The sequence below is a fragment of the Liolophura sinensis genome, chromosome 1, assembly GCF_032854445.1.
Source record: "Liolophura sinensis isolate JHLJ2023 chromosome 1, CUHK_Ljap_v2, whole genome shotgun sequence".
NCBI lineage: Eukaryota > Metazoa > Mollusca > Polyplacophora > Chitonida > Chitonidae > Liolophura > Liolophura sinensis.
The window spans coordinates 45038461-45057410 of record NC_088295.1 but is presented as its reverse complement, the minus strand read 5'-3'; the positions used below and the strand labels follow the sequence as shown (position 1 = coordinate 45057410).

General features: G+C 36.9%; 2 protein-coding genes across 5 annotated transcripts in view; one reads left to right on the top strand and one right to left on the bottom strand.

The window, feature by feature from the left end:
* LOC135466419 (glutamine--fructose-6-phosphate aminotransferase [isomerizing] 1-like) overlaps nucleotides 1-11393 on the top strand; it is a 37406-nt gene extending 26013 nt beyond the window's left edge. For 3 of the 4 annotated variants that reach the window (XM_064743893.1, XM_064743875.1, XM_064743902.1), the window contains 10 exons: nucleotides 957-1120; nucleotides 1370-1563; nucleotides 2046-2166; nucleotides 2697-2854; nucleotides 3752-3866; nucleotides 4496-4623; nucleotides 5244-5372; nucleotides 6028-6066; nucleotides 7169-7330; nucleotides 11254-11382. In XM_064743893.1, coding sequence (XP_064599963.1) covers nucleotides 957-1120; nucleotides 1370-1563; nucleotides 2046-2166; nucleotides 2697-2854; nucleotides 3752-3866; nucleotides 4496-4623; nucleotides 5244-5372; nucleotides 6028-6066; nucleotides 7169-7330; nucleotides 11254-11310 — 1267 coding nt within the window. In that variant the 3' untranslated portion in view covers nucleotides 11311-11382. Of the gene's footprint in view, nucleotides 1-956; nucleotides 1121-1369; nucleotides 1564-2045; nucleotides 2167-2696; nucleotides 2855-3751; nucleotides 3867-4495; nucleotides 4624-5243; nucleotides 5373-6027; nucleotides 6067-7168; nucleotides 7331-10524; nucleotides 10588-11253 lie in introns of all 4 variants that reach the window. The other variant, XM_064743884.1, reaches the window with a different exon arrangement.
* Nucleotides 11394-14287: 2894 nt separating this feature from the next.
* Nucleotides 14288-17962, bottom strand: LOC135461345 (hematopoietic prostaglandin D synthase-like). The gene is made up of 5 exons (XM_064738390.1): nucleotides 17830-17962; nucleotides 16510-16602; nucleotides 15353-15468; nucleotides 14901-15005; nucleotides 14288-14467 (listed from the first exon to the last, which is right to left on the bottom strand). The coding sequence occupies exons 1-5, from the start codon at nucleotides 17960-17962 to the stop codon at nucleotides 14291-14293; spliced, it is 624 nt and encodes a 207-aa protein (XP_064594460.1). The 3' UTR covers nucleotides 14288-14290.
* Nucleotides 17963-18950: the final 988 nt, after the last annotated feature.

The window sequence follows — 18950 nt, the reverse complement described above, 5'->3', positions numbered from 1 at the left end:
TGATCATGATGATATGGACAACCTTGTGATGTAATAGTGTGGCCCTTTCCATATGATAGTGTGGACCACCTTGCCAAGTTACGGTTTGAACCACCTTATCATGTGATCATGATAATATGGACCACCTTGTGATGTAATAGTGTGGCCCTTTCCACATGATAGTGTGGACCACTTTGGCAAGTTATGGTTTGAACCACCATGTCATGTGATCATGATGATATGGACCACCTTGTGATGTGATGGTTTGGACCTTTTCACATGATAGTGTGGACTACCTTGCCAAGTTATGGTTTGAACCACCTTATCATGTGATCATGATAATATGGACCACCTTGTGATGTAATAGTGTGGCCCTTTCCACATGATAGTGTGGACCACTTTGGCAAGTTATGGTTTGAACCACCATGTCATGTGATCATGATGATATGGACCACCTTGTGATGTGATGGTTTGGACCTTTCCACATGATAGTGTGGACCACCTTGACAAGTTACGGTTTGAACCACCTTATCATGTGATCATGATAATATGGACCACCTTGTGATGTAATAGTTTGGCCCTTTCCACATGATAGTGTGGACCACTTTGGCAAGTTATGGTTTGAACCACCATATCATGTGATCATGATAATATGGACCACCTTGTGATGTAATAATGTGGACCTTTTCACATGATGCTGTGGACCACTTTGCCAAGTTACGGTTTGAACCACCATGTCATGTGATCATGATGATATGGACCACCTTGCGATGTAATAGTGTGGACCTTTTCATATGATAGTGTGAACCACCTTGCTAAATGACCATTAAGGTAGACAACCCTTCTTCTATCTTCTATCATGTAACTAATGGTTATTGTGTGGAAATGGTGAATATAAAGTTGAAAATCCTTTTTGTACCTACAATTATGTATTATAATGCACGTTAAAAGTAGTATTCTTTATTTTATTGCAATAGTGCAATTATTGAACACACGAACCAAGTGATTTTCCTGGAAGATGATGACATTGCCTGCGTCAAAGATGGCTGCCTTAATATCACCCGTGTCAAGAGGAGCCTGGATGACTCTACAGTCCGCGAAGTCATCACCCTTAAGATGGAAATACAGCAAATCATGAAAGGTTAGTTTGTTTGTATTGCATTGATCAGTGTTTTATTCCCTATGGAGAGAATACTATTTTTCAGGTTTTTTCTTCTGTTTTGTTGTCGTTGCAAGACGACATCAGCATTCTGAAAGATGTGCGATCTATTGAGAATTTGCACTTGTTTTTTATTCTGTTGGTTCAGTCAGTCAGTCATACGTTTGACATCCTCTCTTTTAGCATAGACCAGGTGGCCTAATCTTGACGTCCCGTCTTTTCTCTTCTTAGGAAACTTCAAATCCTTCATGCAGAAAGAGATCTTTGAACAACCCGAATCTGTGGTAAACACAATGAGAGGCCGTGTGAACTTTGAGACAAACCAGGTTATCCTGGGCGGAATTAAAGACTACATGACAGAAATACGCCGTTGTCGGAGGCTGCTCTTCATCGCCTGCGGAACCAGTTACCACAGTGCCATAGCAGTAAGTAGAAAAATGTGTTAACATATAGTGGTATGCTGGTTGGTAGAAAAACACGTTAACACAGTACCATAGCTAGAAGAGGTTAGTGAAACCTGTTACTACAGTGCCACAGTGGAGGTTACCTTGATGGAGTTTAGTGATACATGTTGTTACGTACCATGACTTGTTAAACGCTTGTGGTACTCACAAATACAGCAGTTAAAGATGTATTGCTCAAATTAGTAACTCCCACATGTGAGGGTGTGAGTTCAAATCTAGCCTTATTTCAAGGGATGTTTGTTTTATTTTCAGACTGCATAGACATGGGTAAAGTGTTCGTGAATATGATATACGTATAAAATGTGAATGAGAAGAACTAATCTGCTGATGTACATACATATATCATTGAGTAAGTCAGTCAACCCAAATTATAGCCTCTTGTGTATGTTTTGAGAGTACCAAAACACCAATCCAAAAAATAAATAAAACATGCTGTTCTGCAGACCCGTCAGTTGCTAGAGGAGCTGACAGAGTTACCTGTGATGGTTGAATTGGCCAGTGACTTCCTGGACAGAAGCACACCTGTCTTCAGAGATGACGTCTGTTTCTTCATCAGTCAATCAGGTAAACTCAGATAAACTTTGATCAGAAGTGTAGTCTTTGATTTTGCTTTTAGGAACTGTTCTGACAGTTACTCCTGTTCAGTGTGGAATTTGCTTACAATTTATTCATAAAAACTTCCATTATTTTTTGGCAATTCTCGTTATAAAAATTGAATGACAGAAAATATAACAAATTTATTGTATAACCCACAAATCATTGATACAGTAAAACTTCATTCAAGTCTAATAGATTTGATGGTATTTTATCTACACATCTACATGTATAGTGAGTCATAATTTTGAATATCTGAATAATGTAATTATTCTGTGATCATAAAACTTCCAGCCCAGCGTACACATGTGTATAAATCAGTACTTACAATTTTGATGACGTTATTCAAATATCATAAAGGTGCACATTTAATTCATAATTGCGATATGAAATATCAACGGTTTTGCCGCAATATCACTGAAATGCTGCCATCAAGTCAGTAAACCCCAATCATGAATGTAAATATCAGTCTCTACATATTGTCTAGTATGTTACCACAGGTGAAACGGCTGACACCCTGTTAGCTTTACGTTACTGTAAACAGAGGGGTGCCCTCATCGTTGGCATTACCAACACTGTGGGCAGTAGTATATGTAGAGAGTCGCACTGTGGGGTCCACATCAATGCTGGACCAGAGATCGGAGTGGCCAGTACCAAGGTAGGTACTATCCTTGTCTAACCAAGACTGCTTACAACACCTGCTTCCCCACACTTCATTTGTTATATGCACAGACATAAGTTTAATATATCTGTCTATACCATAGTATTTGGACAGGCCCTAATCTAAATGTGGAATGGCATGTCCCATTTTCTTGATACAGAGAGCACATTAGAAAGCTCTAATTTTGGGCCAGTTTTTACCTAAAAAGGGCACTATTGGGTGAAGTTTAGGAATGGCAGGAAGGGTGTATAGGTTGATAGTGAGATCATAGATAATTTATTTACTGAGGTTGCTACAGAGAGTTGTTGAAACACTGTAAGATTTACTTCATCGGCAAGATGAGAATAAAATCTGTTGCACCAGGTCTTGTTTTGTAAAGAAGAAAGGGCTCAAGAATATTCTTGACAATACTGTAGTAACACACTTGAGACCTTCAATGGTTGACCAGTTGAGAGCAGTATTCATTTAAAAGGTTGCCAGTAGTAGTGGCTTAGTGTTTAACATAACTTTGCCTTTCGAGTGCTGGGTCGTGTGAGACATGTATCAGAACCATTAGTGGGCATGTAATTTTTAAGATTCTCCAGGTTCCTAGGTTGCTTTTTGTAGCAGTAAAGCTGTTGATGATGTTTCATGCAGCTTCACATGAAGTTTGCTGGAGATCACTTGCCTTCCACTAATACAACGTTAATCACATGTGGAAAAGGATGCCACTATTCTTTCCAAAGTTCGCTAATTCACTCCAAGTAGTCCGGGTTTTTTTTCCCCTCATAATATTCTGGAATAATGCAAAATTCTTTATGTCTGTATTAAAATGTCAATCAAACAAATACATGGCTGCAGTACTGAAGCATGTCTCATCTTTTGTGATTGAATGTGTATTTCTCCCTTTAATAGGCATACACAAGTCAGTTTATCTCGTTGGTGATGTTTGGGCTGATGATGTGTGAGGACCGGCTCTCCATGCAAGACAGAAAGAATGAGATCATCCAGGGGCTGAAAAAACTACCAGGTTAGTGTGTGTGACTTGTTATGGTTACAGTTTGTGTGGCAGCCATTTTATAATACCACTTACCATGACACATGTCCTACAGCATATTACTTTCAAGTAGTCCTTATCCAAGGAAATAAAATTAGTTAATGTTTTTAATAGAGTCAAGTAAAATATCAAGCCTAATAATGACCTTAGAACTTTATTAGGGGCCCACATTGTATCTCCATGAAGTACATACCCTAATTCCTCCATCTTTTTTCATATGAAAGAGCAACTTTTAGAGCATTTCATGCACCTTTTTGATTTAATTTTGGAGAAAAACTACATTGGTTGAGTTGGCCAATTTCAGGGCTTCACAAAATATGAAATTTTATCAGTCTGCGTAGACTAAATTAAATCCCTCAGAGTATGCTTAAATAAACACTATGCAGGCCTGCAAAAAGGTTGAAGAATTACAGTATATTTGTTGTGAAATGAGGAAATAAAAACTATGGGTGTATGTAGATTGGATGTACCATAGGTGTTAAATAAGCTTCATTTCCTACTTACCAAATATTTTGGCATATCGACTTCATTCTCTTTAACATGGCTGTTTGTTGATCCACCATAGTTGATGTAGCATTGTTGTTGTTGTTCTTGTTTAACAGAAGAGATCAAGGAAGTCCTCAAGATGGACGATCAGATTAAGTCTCTGGCCCAGGAGTTGTATCAGCAGAAGAGTTTACTGGTCATGGGACGGGGATTTAATTTTGCCACCTGTCTAGAGGGTGCATTGGTAAATGAGATTAACAGTAAAATTCTTGGGACAGCTGGGAGGGAAAGTTGTACTGAGCATGAACTGAAAGTGGAATTAAAAATCATTTACTCAATAATGCTGAAGGCATTAATTTGTTGTATATTGTATTTATTGTTATTCAGCAAAATATACTATATGACATTTTGAATAAGATACCATGCTTTATGTGGACCCTTTCTGACTTTCGCCTTTTTAGGCATTCTTGCCTTTGCAAACACTAGACATTTGTCCAATCGCTGCATGGGACACTTGTGATGTAGATTCATATCCGGGTTCATGGTTTTCCCCCCAGACACGTGATACCCAGCGTCTGGAGAAGGCCAGTGTTTTGGCCTTGATTTTCCCAATCCATAAACTTGACCACTGTGATATAAGTGAATGCAGTGTTTTGCTGTGTTCACTTCTGTGTAATTGTATTGTAAGTAAGTATTGTAATTTCTGTTAGTGATGTTGGAGGCATTCAGTGTTGGAAACACTCCTGTTACAGAAAAAGAGAACACATTTGTTAAATGAAGTGGCTATAATGCAAAACTGCAATGAAATTAATAAAGTATGTGTACTGATGCTTTGCAATTTCTCTTTGGTCATGTCCGTAACAGAAAATTAAGGAGCTGACGTACATGCACTCTGAGGGCATTATGGCTGGGGAGTTGAAGCATGGGCCCCTGGCACTGGTGGACAAGGCTATGCCAGTCATGATGATTGTCACACGAGACCATGTACATTCTGTAAGTATGAGCTGACTTAGTTATGTCCACATTCCAATGTAATTTTCTCCTGTTAGTGGGTGGGTGTGTCAGTTGGTTTGTCTATTTGTGTAGCATAATCGTGAGAAAGATATCTCAAAACCTATTTGTAAGACAGTTTGAATTTGGTGCATAAACTATGAGCTGATTTATTTGTTTTCCGTCTTCATCAAATTTTACAAATCTTAGGCAGGCCTATACTTCCCAGTATATTTAAATCCTCTTTATTTCCCCCCAAAACTACAGAAGGGTGATTGGGGATGGGTTGTGGTGGGGAATGTTAGGATTAGCATCTAGTTGAACAGTCTTTAACCAGACTTCTTTTGTTGCTTTCAAAAAAAACTATTATTCTCCATAAATATAACCAACCATCACAAGATGAGTTCGCTTTTTTGGGCAAGTGTAATTTTGTATTTCACAGTGTTATTGGTCTGCAAAGCATTGGCAAAGGGATTCAGAAGGTTGTATATACCCAATCTCCAACTCTTTGTTTGTCTCTTTGTTCACAAACAGTTTCACCTATTTTCACATAAGGTGGGGGAAGAAAGAAAATTACACAATTTTCTAACCTTTATGTAACATGCTTTCCATTGAGTTTCCATGGTTTTTAATGTATTTGTCATTTTCCATTTTTCAGAAATGCATGAATGCTCTCCAGCAAGTCAAGGCCAGACATGTAAGTTGATGTTCTTGACAGTTTAAAATATCATGAAATAGAGTGTAACATAAAATAAACCTTTTCATAATTAGTATCAGTGTCAAAACATAATGTAAAACAAAAGTAGTTATCATAGTAGAGATGAAAAACCAATTTGGTTTCTTTGGATTTTTGACTTTTATATCATTTTGTACCGTTTTTCTATTCCTTCCATACATTAGTAAAGCAACATTCAGCATTATAACTAAAGGGGCATGTACACCAGGCCGCTACGTAGCCTGGTGGTTAGCGTGCAAGTGTGGCACAATGATCAGAGAGCCTGTCACCAATTTGTTAACTGTGAGTTCAAGTCCAAGTCATGCCAGGTTCTTCTCTGGTCACACATGAGGTCTCCCAGCAACCTGTAGATGGTTGTGGTTTCCCCCGGGCTCTGCCCAGTTTCCTCCCACCGTATAATGCTGGTTGCAGTCATATAAGTGAAATATTCATGAGTATGAAATAAAATTAAATTAAATTGATAAATAAATATAACGAATAGTTAGCAAACAGAAAGCAAGGATTATCTCATGTGCTGAAGTACAAGCTTTGGTCATGATTAATTCTATGGAAAGTGAGAAAATTTTGAAATTCATCCTAACAAGATTCATGTGCATGTCATGTGATTGTCTGTTTGGCGTGAATAGCATTACGTGATTAATTATTCATTCACATGTATACAATCATATTTTGGAGAAATATCTACATAAACTGAAATAATCCCTACCAGGGCTCATTTTTCGTTAAATTTTGACACAATCTCCGTGGATTCACGTACTTCGCCTCACAGGAATCTTCGGAAATCTGAATTTAGATTCCCTTATATTCAAATTGTTGTGTAACCTCTGTTCTCAAGGCAAATAAGTGATAAAATGTAGGTTGTATAAGAGATAAATATTGAATTACACAGAGAGTACAGATCTTACTGATGATTTTTTTTTTCTCTTCATAATTTTGATTCCTGGATTCCTGTTGAAAAATTAGTCTTGGCTGTTTTATTTTTTTTTTTAATAGTGTAGAATTTGTCTGTAAAGATGCCATAATGCAAGCATGATCATTTTATTTTTCTTACTTGTCATTCTAGGGTGATCCAATTCTTATTTGCAATCATGGTGATGCGGAAACTCTGGCGCAAGGGTCTAAATGCATCGAAGTTCCGCACACGATAGACTGCCTACAAGGCGTCCTGACCATTATACCCATGCAGCTGTTATCACTGCATATCGCCGAGCTGCGGAATTGTGATGTAAGCATGTCTAAGCAGCCATTGGTGCATCAAGAAGGGCTGGTCTCATAACCCCACCCAGTTACCCTTGTACCATTGGTCCTGCTTAGGGAGAGGGCTACACCTTGCAGAGTCATCTCCCCTGTATAACTCGCTTAATTTGATTGTTGTCTGATTTGTAAGTGTTGACAGCCTCATTATAAAAGCATGCAAATGTCTGGATAACACAAGGTGTTGTGACTGAGTCTATTGGCCCAAATTTCTCTCACACTAAATCAAAAGTGGTTTCATTAGTTCAAAATGCAAATTTAAGTCTGTGTTCGTATAAATAGAAGAATATTGACATTGACTTTTTATGTGAGTAGTATTTTTTTTCCTCATGAAATTTTTTTGTCCACAAAAATATCTCACCAACAAGATCAGCCGATATTCCTATTCCAGACCAAAGTATGCTTCAGGTTTTTAATGAGGCTGTTATCACTGTCTGCTGAATGCATAGCAGAGAGAGAGAGAGGGACGTGTACGTTTTACTTTTTCCTTTTCTTTTTTTTTTTTTTTTTTTTTTTGCAGTGGGTCTACGTCATCGCTGGGCTGCTTTTTCGTCTCTTTCACTCACCTCTAAACTCACTGCACTCGTCCACATTTATACTGTACTCTTTTTATATAGGGACGCCCCATTGTCATATGTAACAAAGGCGACGAGGAAACGAGAAAGCATGCTTATAAGTCCGTGGAGATCACCCATACTGTCGACTGTCTGCAGGGCGTCCTTTGTGTCGTTCCCATGCAGCTACTTTCTTTCCATATTGCTGTTCTCCGGGAGTTGGATGTAAGCTGATGTTCAGCAAAGTTGCTTGAGTTTGAAGCATGAAACCCTTTCAAAAGCACAGAGTGAAGTTTGTCACAGAAGAAATCTAACATTCCCCACACACCCTCCTCACCTTCCTTTAATACACGCACAGGCACTTCTTGCTTTTTATCTTGTTTTGTCCAGTTTTCTGGAACTTGCAAAAGGGCATTGCTTAGACTCCCCAATTTCCTCCACCCATAAAACTGATCAACATGGAGGAGTATTGCATTAAACAATCAATCAATTCTATAGATACCTCATTAAATGACAGTAAAATACTTTCTTGACATCTACCATGTCTCATTTGCATTTGCTACAGAGGCACGAATTCACTACAACATCTTGCCTTGTAAGATTTCATGTCGTCTTGCATGCAGGCCTCTTGTTTAGTGAATGACCCATGTTATGAGAAGATTGAAGGAAGGACCATCTTGTAGAACTGCTGAAGAAACATCAGCAGAGAATGTAGCTTTGGGGGACAAAACAAGATAATCAAAAGAAAACCCATCAACAGTAACAAAGTATTGAAGGGATGCCCTAACAACTCTGGCCTGATGTTTTCAAGTTGAATTTGTAATTGCATTGCACTGTGCTTATGGCCCATTGAAATATTACCATTGGTTGCAAAAGACATGAATAGAAACTCCACTCATTTGACATTTACCCCCAAGCACTTAAAGTTTTAATCCCTCTGAAATTCATATTATATAGGCCATTTGAAGACTTACTGATGAAGCTCTTACAGCCTTGAAAGATTAGCTCTATGCTCAGTTCACTAACACTCGCTGCCTTTGTGTGACTAATATGGTGATGGGGGGAAAAGAGGTTTTTGAGGTTGCAATTGAGTGTATAGATGAATTCAGGTGATTTGGAATGTTTAGATTTAAAAAAAAAAAAGAAATTGTTGTCCACCGATGAGCTTTGTTCTTTGTCAGCTGTTTGGGAAAGCATATACTAGTATATGACAGCAGTTCAGAAAATGTTAACTAGGCAAAAATTTTAATTTCTATACATTGTGTAACTCTTAATTTGAACTATGATTTCCACCTGGATTGGTCTATGTTGAACCCAGCTCTGTTTGAGTGGTTTGTGATTAAAGGAAAGTATGATGTTTAAACGCTTTTTGTTTTAAAAGAAAATTGCTTTTAAAATTTGCAGTCTGTGTATGTACATATATATATATATGCTTCAGTGTATATGTGATTGATTTGCTGCCATTAAGCTTCTGCTTTCTGGCCTTGGTAAGAAGATTCTGAGTCAAGGAATGCTTGTTTTGATTGTGTGTCAATTTTGAGTAAGAGTAAATTTTTCATAATCGAAAGAAGTTTTCTAGATTAAACACAAAGCATCCGATTGAAATTCGATCCATGTTTTAGATATGCAGAAATTCCTAATTTCAAACTTTATAAAAATCATTTTTAGAATAATCACAATTATTTAAGTGTTTCTCTTCCCATGAATTTGCATCTGTGTATTTTATTAAATGTACAAAATCTAGTGGCTTATTATTTTATTGATTCATCCAAAGTAAATCTGGTAGAGTTTAGAACTTTTCTTTTATTATCATGAAAATGTGAAAAGCTGAGTGCATTGGAATATGTAATGAATGCTTGTATGTGTATATTGTGGCTGCATATCAATACATACACCGTTCCATTTATGGTCCACAAATAAGGTGCATTTATATTTAGCATTAATAATAAACTTATGAGCTGAATAAAAGCATATGACATCCTTATCAAGAGCATATTTATACAGTAATGTAACTCCTATACCAAGAGGTGGTCTCAAATACCCAATGCACAAATAGTATTCTGAAATATCTAAGACTGGATAAAAGAATATCTGAAAACCATACTTGCAAATAACTTTCCATAGTCTTGCATCATGTATTTGATTTCTCCACCATTATTAAAGTAGGCAGCTCACAAATGCTCTTACAGGTGTTTCTTTACCAGCTCCTTCCCTATCATATTTTTGTATTAAGTAGGAACGTCCTATCTTTGCCTCCTTGGGCTGATTCTACAAAGCCATTCATGAGTTACGTCAAAATTTATGGGCTCTTTACGAAGATTAGTTTTTGTCACTGGGAATTGAAATTTGGACACATTTGTCTTAAAATAACATTGATGAAGTGGATAATATGTTAATTTTTAACGTCCAAAAATAAGCTTTAAGAGTGTATTTCAAAATATGATTTACATCGGAAATGGCTTGGTGGAATCGCCCCCTGGTATATCTGCGCTGCCGTGCCCCTATAGCTTTCCTTGTGGCCTCCAGGCTGTAGGACAAGCTCTAAGCTGCCGCAGACACCTATATTCAGCCCTGGCTTGAGCAACGCTGTGTTTGTTTCTCTTCTCCATAGGTCGATTGTCCGCGGAATTTGGCCAAGTCTGTCACTGTGGAGTAAATTAATCCAGACCTATATGTAAGCAGTTTATCCGCAATTTAAGCCACAAGTACATGTATATAAATAAGAAGTGTGTTTATGATTTAAGCCAGATAATAAATATATATATATATATATGTATGATCAGTTTAGCCGTTGTTAAGCCAAACGTCAGTGTAACAAGATAAAGATGTAAATGTATACGTGATTGGTTTATCTTTGGATTAAACTAGACATAATGTTGACCACTGTACCCAGATATGTTCTCCATGTGTTTGCCATTGTTGTTTTACGAATGAAGACTTTTTGTAAAAAAATTGTCAGTGTTACAAATGTAATTATCATCTGAGACTAATATGACTGACTTATTATTATGATTATTATTAGTCCCAGTTATCATGCGATGTACAGTGATGTAAGAATGGCTCCTAATTGTGATATGGTTGTGTCTAATAACTGTCTAAGATGATTCAGATTATTGGGGCAAAATTTTCATGTCCTGAACATCTAAGCAAAAATAAGAAATTTTAGATACTATCATTCTGCACTTATGAAGTGCAGAATGATGTCATAATTCTTTCATAAATGTAACTTAAAATGTTTAGAATACCTTGAAAACATTTATAGTTTATTCACACTTTTTCCAGTGGAAAGTGACCTTGATCGTAGTTTTATGTAGAGATATTTGCAACTTTCATTTTTCAGGTGGATCAACCACGCCATCTGCTGAAAACCTACACATTGATGCATATGGACAGCTGAGAACAGACCAACAGACAAACGAACATACATGTACACACCATACGGCGGCCGACCAACTGAAGCTACCACCTGTTATATCAGTTGTTGAATAATTTTCGTTTACATTCTTTACATGTTTATATTGATTTATCACCTGAATCGGCCTCAGTCTTTTTTTGTTCATATTTAACGATTGCATTAGTGTAAATTTTCCTGTTTATTGTTATTTTATAGTTTTTATTAGTTACGGTGCGTACAAATGCTATACATTCATTGGTACTGACAAAGTTTAGAAAAAGATCTGACTTCATCCTTTCTGTGTTTTCATTTCCTTTTTTTGCTTTGGTGGGATTTTGGTGTTGTATGGGGTGATTATAGAGGTATATAGATCTTTCAAAAAGAAATGAATGGAAGAGTTGTGTAGAATGATATTCCAGATAAACCGAGATATGTGATATCCATGTATTACACCATGTGCAGACATTTTTAATCCAGGCCTTTATGTAATGTGTCACCAAAATAATGTGGACAGTTTATGACAGTACATATACACCGAACAAACCACCTTTAACAGTTCATGAAAATTTTGATTCGCTGTTGTAATAAGAAAGTTAAAACTGATAGAGAATTTATTGTTTTGAGTAGATGTCAAATAACAGGAGTTTTGTTTTATATTTTGACAACTCCTCTGGACAGAGGAGTTACATGTACATGCAGCCCACATAAAAAATAAATATGAAGTCCTTTGCAGTGGTTTTATGCTTCATGTTTGAAACCTGTTTCTCACTAATTCTGAGGGATTTGTTTTTTATGGTTGGATCAGTAGCAGCTTTCCCACAGTAATTTGACAAAAATCTCACTGCTCCTTTACTGATACTAAAGTCTTCTTATCTTTAGTAGACAAGTCATGTGAATAAAATGATGAATAAATATAACTAGCTTAATATAAATGAATAATGTTAGAAAATGATATTCATTTTTGAGAGTTTAGGGCATTTTTTTTTTTTGCTTACCTTTGGGCAAGCTATATTGAGGATATTATTTTAGGCATCTATATGATCATTATTTTCTTTTTTGTATATTTAAATGAAGTATATGTCATTACATAATCATAGAATTAACCACAGAGTTAAGGATATTATTGAAATGCTACAAAGCTTGCCCAGTTGCCTTTGCCAGTTTTCAAACTTTTAAAACCAAAAACATCATTGTTTGGGGATGGTCTAAAGTACAGGATGACTTTAAGTATGCTATTCAATAAATTTACTTTATTATTTACTTATTTACTAAAGGGAGAATTAACAGGATTTCCATAGATTAATATATTTCAAACGGAGATACGAGATTTGTTTCAGAAGAGCTGGATCTGTTGACTTATGGCCTGCAGTTCACGCGAAAGAGTCTTTTGGATGTAAGTAATAAATGATATGTTTCCAGTTATATTTTTCCAATTCAGCTCTCAGCTAAACAATATACATGATATACAAACTGCGTTGGTTAGTATCTGCAGCTTATGCAAAATAGATAGATGATATAACAGAAGCGTTGACTGAATATACAGAAACATTTCACCCTCCTTTCAGTGTTGTTGGTTGAGGCCGCAAATGATATATGGTCTCTGCATAGCCAGATTTATCCAAGCAAGCGCTCTGACGTGGTAATAATGCATGAACTAACATGTGCCATTAACAAATGGTTAGTACCTTGTAGTAGTATTCTTCTGATGATGAAGTGAAGTGTTTTTGAACAAGGAGGGAAAACGTTAAGGAGTTTTGTGTGTATATGAGAATTAGTTACATATATGAAATTATATAAACATGTTTTGTTTTAGCTTTATGCATGGAAAACTACAAAAAAGGGGGATAATTATTTTTTGCTTCAGTTTTTAACATGTCCACAAAGTGAATCATATCAACTAGCAAAACCATACCTACGCCCTTATAAAAGCATTACTTTTTTGTTTTATCACACCTCTGGTCAGAGATGTTTATATATATATATATATATGTATACAGTCATATATGTGTGTATTGTTTTTTCTTTGATTTTTCTATTTTGACCAATTCATCTCAGTCATGTCCATAAAACAAATGAAACGTATGTCATGTTAAATCATAAACTGTAACAATATATATGTTGGTGTACAAATCATTATCTTTCATATATTGTTACATTGAAATATTCATGCTTTATCTGGCGTTTATTTATTAACCCCTTCATTTTGGGGCAACATTTTTAATAAAGTGGGGAATGGAATATGTTGTTGTTCAGATTTCCTATACAACTATTTGTCTGCTACTGATGTCTTTTAGAAGACAAAAGAAAGTTAAAAAGGTATCTGGAGGGTTGTAAGGAATGCTGGAATCATACCCTAATGGAAGAATGATACCAAAAATCTCATAATGTTGATATTTTTGGGCCTCGAAAAACGCTCTTTTCTCGAGCGAAATTGTCGGTCATTTGTAATAGTTCCCATCTGATGTCCTGTCATGCTAGACATTTCTGCATTTCTTGGCTTTGACAGTAGCGGAATTTGTATATTTACATTTTCTCGCTTTTCGCTGGTCCCTTTTAACAATAAAGGGTCGATGACGTTGGTATAACCGTTTATGCTGTCAAACTCCTATACAGTCTAACACACTGTGCTACCATCGCTGAAGTAACCAGTCACATAACAATGACATGGGACCAACCAGTCCTGTTTCCTTGCTCTAACCTCTACGTTCTGGGCGCCAAGACAAGTACCATTTGTAAAATCTTTAGGTTTGATCAACAGTCTCCCGACTTCGAGGCGGACGCTCTAACCATGATTAGACTACCGAAGCGTTCTCAATTATTATGACAAATAATATTATGACATTCATTACAAGTATGTCCAAATATTTATTCACGACAAATATGTCCAAAACATACAAAACTATGAAAAACCAAATTTAAAGGTTCAATACACCTTGGCAAAGGTTTTCTGATAAAATTTATTTCCAGCGTGGTATTTTTTTTATTACAAGAATGTCTTTGGGCGTTTTGCAATGAAGGCTGCAATCTGTGGAACGGTGCGGATTCTGTCCAAATGAGCCTGAAGTTTAGGAAACTTGTCCAACAAATCACCGAAATCTGGCGTGATTCTGTCGATGTACAAGTCAAGGTACGAGGCCACCATTACGTCTGCCCATGTTAGCTGAAATAGAAAATCATTTTTCATTTTATCTGTCGTTAATTACACATGCATACATAGATTGAAATGAGCTGCCAGGTGTTTTTAACATTCTTCCTGACCCTGTTGCGCCTATAGAATGGATTTCTGCACGCCGTAGTGGTATACCTGCCCTTGTCAAACTCAGTTAACATTACAAGGAAAGTGAGCGATGGAATAGGAACAAATCACTTAAACCATTTTGGGGCCATTTCTCTTCTCGTAAATGACATTTTTAAATTCTCAAATTCTGTTCCCATGGTCTCCAATACAAAGCCAGCTTATCAGCTGAGCCTCACCTTTTCCTTACAGGATGCCTCACTGAACTCCATGTTAGGATTCTTAAATCATTCAGTGACTACATAATTTTAACTATATAAATAACTCTGAAGCAGGCTCGAACCTCTTCAATACTCACACTATCACCGACCAAATATTCTGATCTGCTGGATTCCAAGCATCTCTCTAAATTAGCCAAGATACGAGGACCGTCCACCTCAATGAAATTTTTCGTACGCTGTGCCTGTATAAAGAATATCCAAAGGAATATTTGTCTACTGTATGCTGCTGGAAGTATGTAAACCCACACACATAGAAGAAATGAGAAGGAAAGGTTACAGCCACAAAGAAAGCAAGCTTTGGAAATATTTTGCTGTTATCTGTATGTTAATACTTAATGACTCTAACATTATTTTCCATGTCAATTGTCACCTTCATTCAAAATTAATTCAGTTGGAAATCTAAGATTTCTAAGAGAAAATGCCCAGTTGAATTGTAATCAATCGCCGAGCTAGATTTGATTGTAGAGTTTTTCTTTTTCAATGAAACCAGGTAAGAAGAGGTATGCTGATAAATGCGTATTTATTTTACCTTGACCTCCTCATTTGGAGCCAGACGGATAGCTCTGGTTGGAGGCAAAATATCATAGATGACGTCAACGTATTGGTCAGCTAAAGCTTTCTCCCAGTCTGTTTTTCCTGCAAGGTCTATATATAAATAGCATACGTAACAGAAAGTCGTTACCGAAAGAAAACGAAGTAAGTACACGAAGAGTGAGTGAGTGAGTGCTTGGGTTTTAACGTTATACTTAGCAATTTTTCCGTCATATGACGACGAAGGAGTCCGTACCGCGCATGTACGTATAAGGTGCCTCCTTGTTGCAGGACAGATTTCCACCGCTCTTTTTTTATCTAGTGCTGGCACGACTTACCGAAGGTTACTAAGATACCCCGCCCAAGCCATCATACTGATTCGCTCAACCAGTCATTGCACTTTATGCTGAACGCCAAGCGAGGAAGTTACTTCCTCTTTTAAGGTCTTAGGTGTGGCCCGACCCAGGATTGACCTTGGATCTAGAGGGACGTTCTACCAACTGAGCTATCGGGGTCGGTCAGTATACGAAGACACTTCGACAAACGGATATAGTGCATCACAAACAAATGTCAGTCTGGGCATGTACGGAATCTTTAGATCTGTAATACACACAAAAAAACACTTGTATAACAAACTTGAGTTCTTTCCAGCAAAAGTCATGTCATATTTGAACAACTCTGTCTTTTGTTGAATTGACAAAAGGACTCGTGCGGAAAGAATTGAACACAAGATGTGTTGGATGTTATACACAGTACTTGTTGCAAATACGCTAGTTTTTGTTGTTTTGCAAAAATTACCTCATTTTGGTTCAACACAAATTTGTGTTTTATTATTTTGTAACAAAAATGTGTCCTTCACATTTGTTTAACTCGTGTTTATGTTGGGGGCAACACATTTCTGTTGTTGAAAGCAAACAACACAAGTTGTGTTAGTTTTCAACACAGGTGTTTTGCGTGTGTGTGCTCTCCACATACAAATTCTCAAACGTATCTAACTTCGTGAAGATGATTATCGAGAAATTCTTGCAAAACATCCTTGTAAAGACGGTTTCAGAAGCTAATCTTGTATAATAACATACGAAGTTTATTGCTTAAATACAGTTTATATAGACCTTTGCCCCCTTCACGAGTAAAATACATATGACAGATACTCACCAAACTTATTGGCCAAATATCGAGCAATAGCCTGACTTTCTGAAAGTCGCTGGCCTTCCACCTCCAAAACAGGGACGTAGCCGAATGGCATTTCTAGACAAGATAAAACATTATTAATCTGTCTGCGTAAACTTTCAGAACGAGTGCCAATCATATCATGGACCCTCCTCGCTTTTTAATCAAAAGGTTCCCAATTGCCTTCCTATGTAACATGCATGTTTTTTTTCCACCTGTATGTATATTCATACTTACGTACTTAAAGTTTTGATAGCGGGAGACTCCGGGATCAAAGCCGGGCCTGGTCATACCAAACGTCCAAAACGTGCGAGAAGAAGCATGTAACTAAGCAAGTGATGTATACAAGTTTATACGGAAAGAATACAACTATGTACTTGATTATATGGAAACAGTGATTATCCAGAATAACAATCAGACGTACGAGGCCTGCTTACATACCCGACAAATGTAGTACTGCAAAAGTCACATACACGCCTGCTACCAAGCCATTTTACATACCAGACACATGTAGTACTGTAAAAGTCACATACACACCTGCCTGTTTATATACCAGACACATGTAGCACTGTAAAAGACACATACACACCTGCTACGAACCCTGTTTATGTACCAGACACATGTAGCACTGTAAAAGCCACATACACACCTGCTGCGAAGCCTGTTTACATACCAGACACATGTAGCACTGTAAAAGTCACATACACATCTGCTACGAAGCCTGTTTACATACCAGACACAGTACTGTAAATATACATCTATATATATATGGATTATGTTGAAACAGGGATAATCCATAATAACAAACAAAAGTACACCAGAAACATTACTTTCAAAGCCACACACACATGTACTTGATGCAAACAGAAACGAAGTCTACGGTAATTAATAACTTTGCATAGTTTAAAAAACCCTTTTCAGTTTTTTACAGATGACATCGCTACATCCGAAATTGCTCTCAGGTATTTCTTTTTTTTCAAAAAGTTCATATGTAATTTTTCTTCCATCATATCCCCAAAATATCTCAAATGTTCAATCATTTAATATTACGTACGTCTGTTTTTTAACCAATTTTTTGGTTGTCCATTCCTTGTCATCAAAGCGTATATCCTCAAACATTATATATTATTAACAACTAGTATATATATAGGCATTTCTATACACAAAGGAAAACAATGTTATTAACAACTACTGTATATATAGGCATTTCTAAACACAAAGGGAAATAATCTTTTTATAACTATAAAATGCATGCATGCATGCTTATGTTATATGATTATAATATATGCAGTCATATATCCTTACCTTGCTTTTTCGTTGGCCAGTCATTTCTGTCAATGCGTATATCCTCGAATTCCACGCCAGCCAGGGACATCAGCCATCGGATCCCCTCAGCACGTGCACGGGCGTTGAAATAATACAGTTTATACACGGGCATAGTTGTTATCTGCCGGTTAAGAATCAATACTGATTTTATACGAATATAAAAATATCATAAATGTGTGTCTCTGTTAATTTGACTACTCCTTCAAAGTAGCACAAGAGTTCAGCTTTTCTAGGTCGTCCCAGTACAGTCTTTCGATTATTTAGTACATGGAACAGAAACGATATCAGAAGAAGTGGATGGTGCTGGAACAGGGATGATGTCAAGGTGACTGTTGAAATAGAGATTGTCTTAGAGGAAGTGAATAGTACTTGAATAGGGGTGATGTCAGGGAGACTGGGTGCTGTTGAAATAGAGGTTGTGTTAGAGGAAGTGAATAGTACTTGAATAGGTGTGATGTCAGGGAGACTGGGTGCTGTTGGAATATAGGTTGTATTAGAGGAAATGAATGATACTGTGAGATAGGGGTGATGTCAGGGGAATTGGGTGCTGTTGGAATACAGGTTGTATTAGAGGAAGTGGGTGGTACTGGAATATACGGATGAGGTCAAATCAAAGGTACTATTGAAATATGGGTTGTATTGGAAGAAGTGTGTGATACGGGAAGAGGGTGATCTTGAAATATAGATTATGTTCGGAAAATGCAACCCTCTCAGTAAGCTATATAAGTCGCTCTGTCTGTGAATTAGGCGCATCAGATTCATTTAGCGATTACGAATTGAAACAGATTGCAATGGAATTTAACCGAATGGCTTTCCTTAAAGAGCCTGCGGTATAGACTTACAATATTAATGGGTACAGGCATTTTATAGCACTGTAACTGAAATAACACGGCGTATCAATGAAACATAGTGATTAAGACAGGTTGAAAACTGTCACTATAGAATGCTCGTTCATAGTGCGATATACGCGTATTATGGAATTATGCGTGGTCAAATATCACACTAGAGGTGTGTGGATATTTCTTATAGGTTATTGTACGGTTGATCAAAAATCCAACCGAAATTGATTTGAAATCGTAACCCTATTAATTAGTGATAAC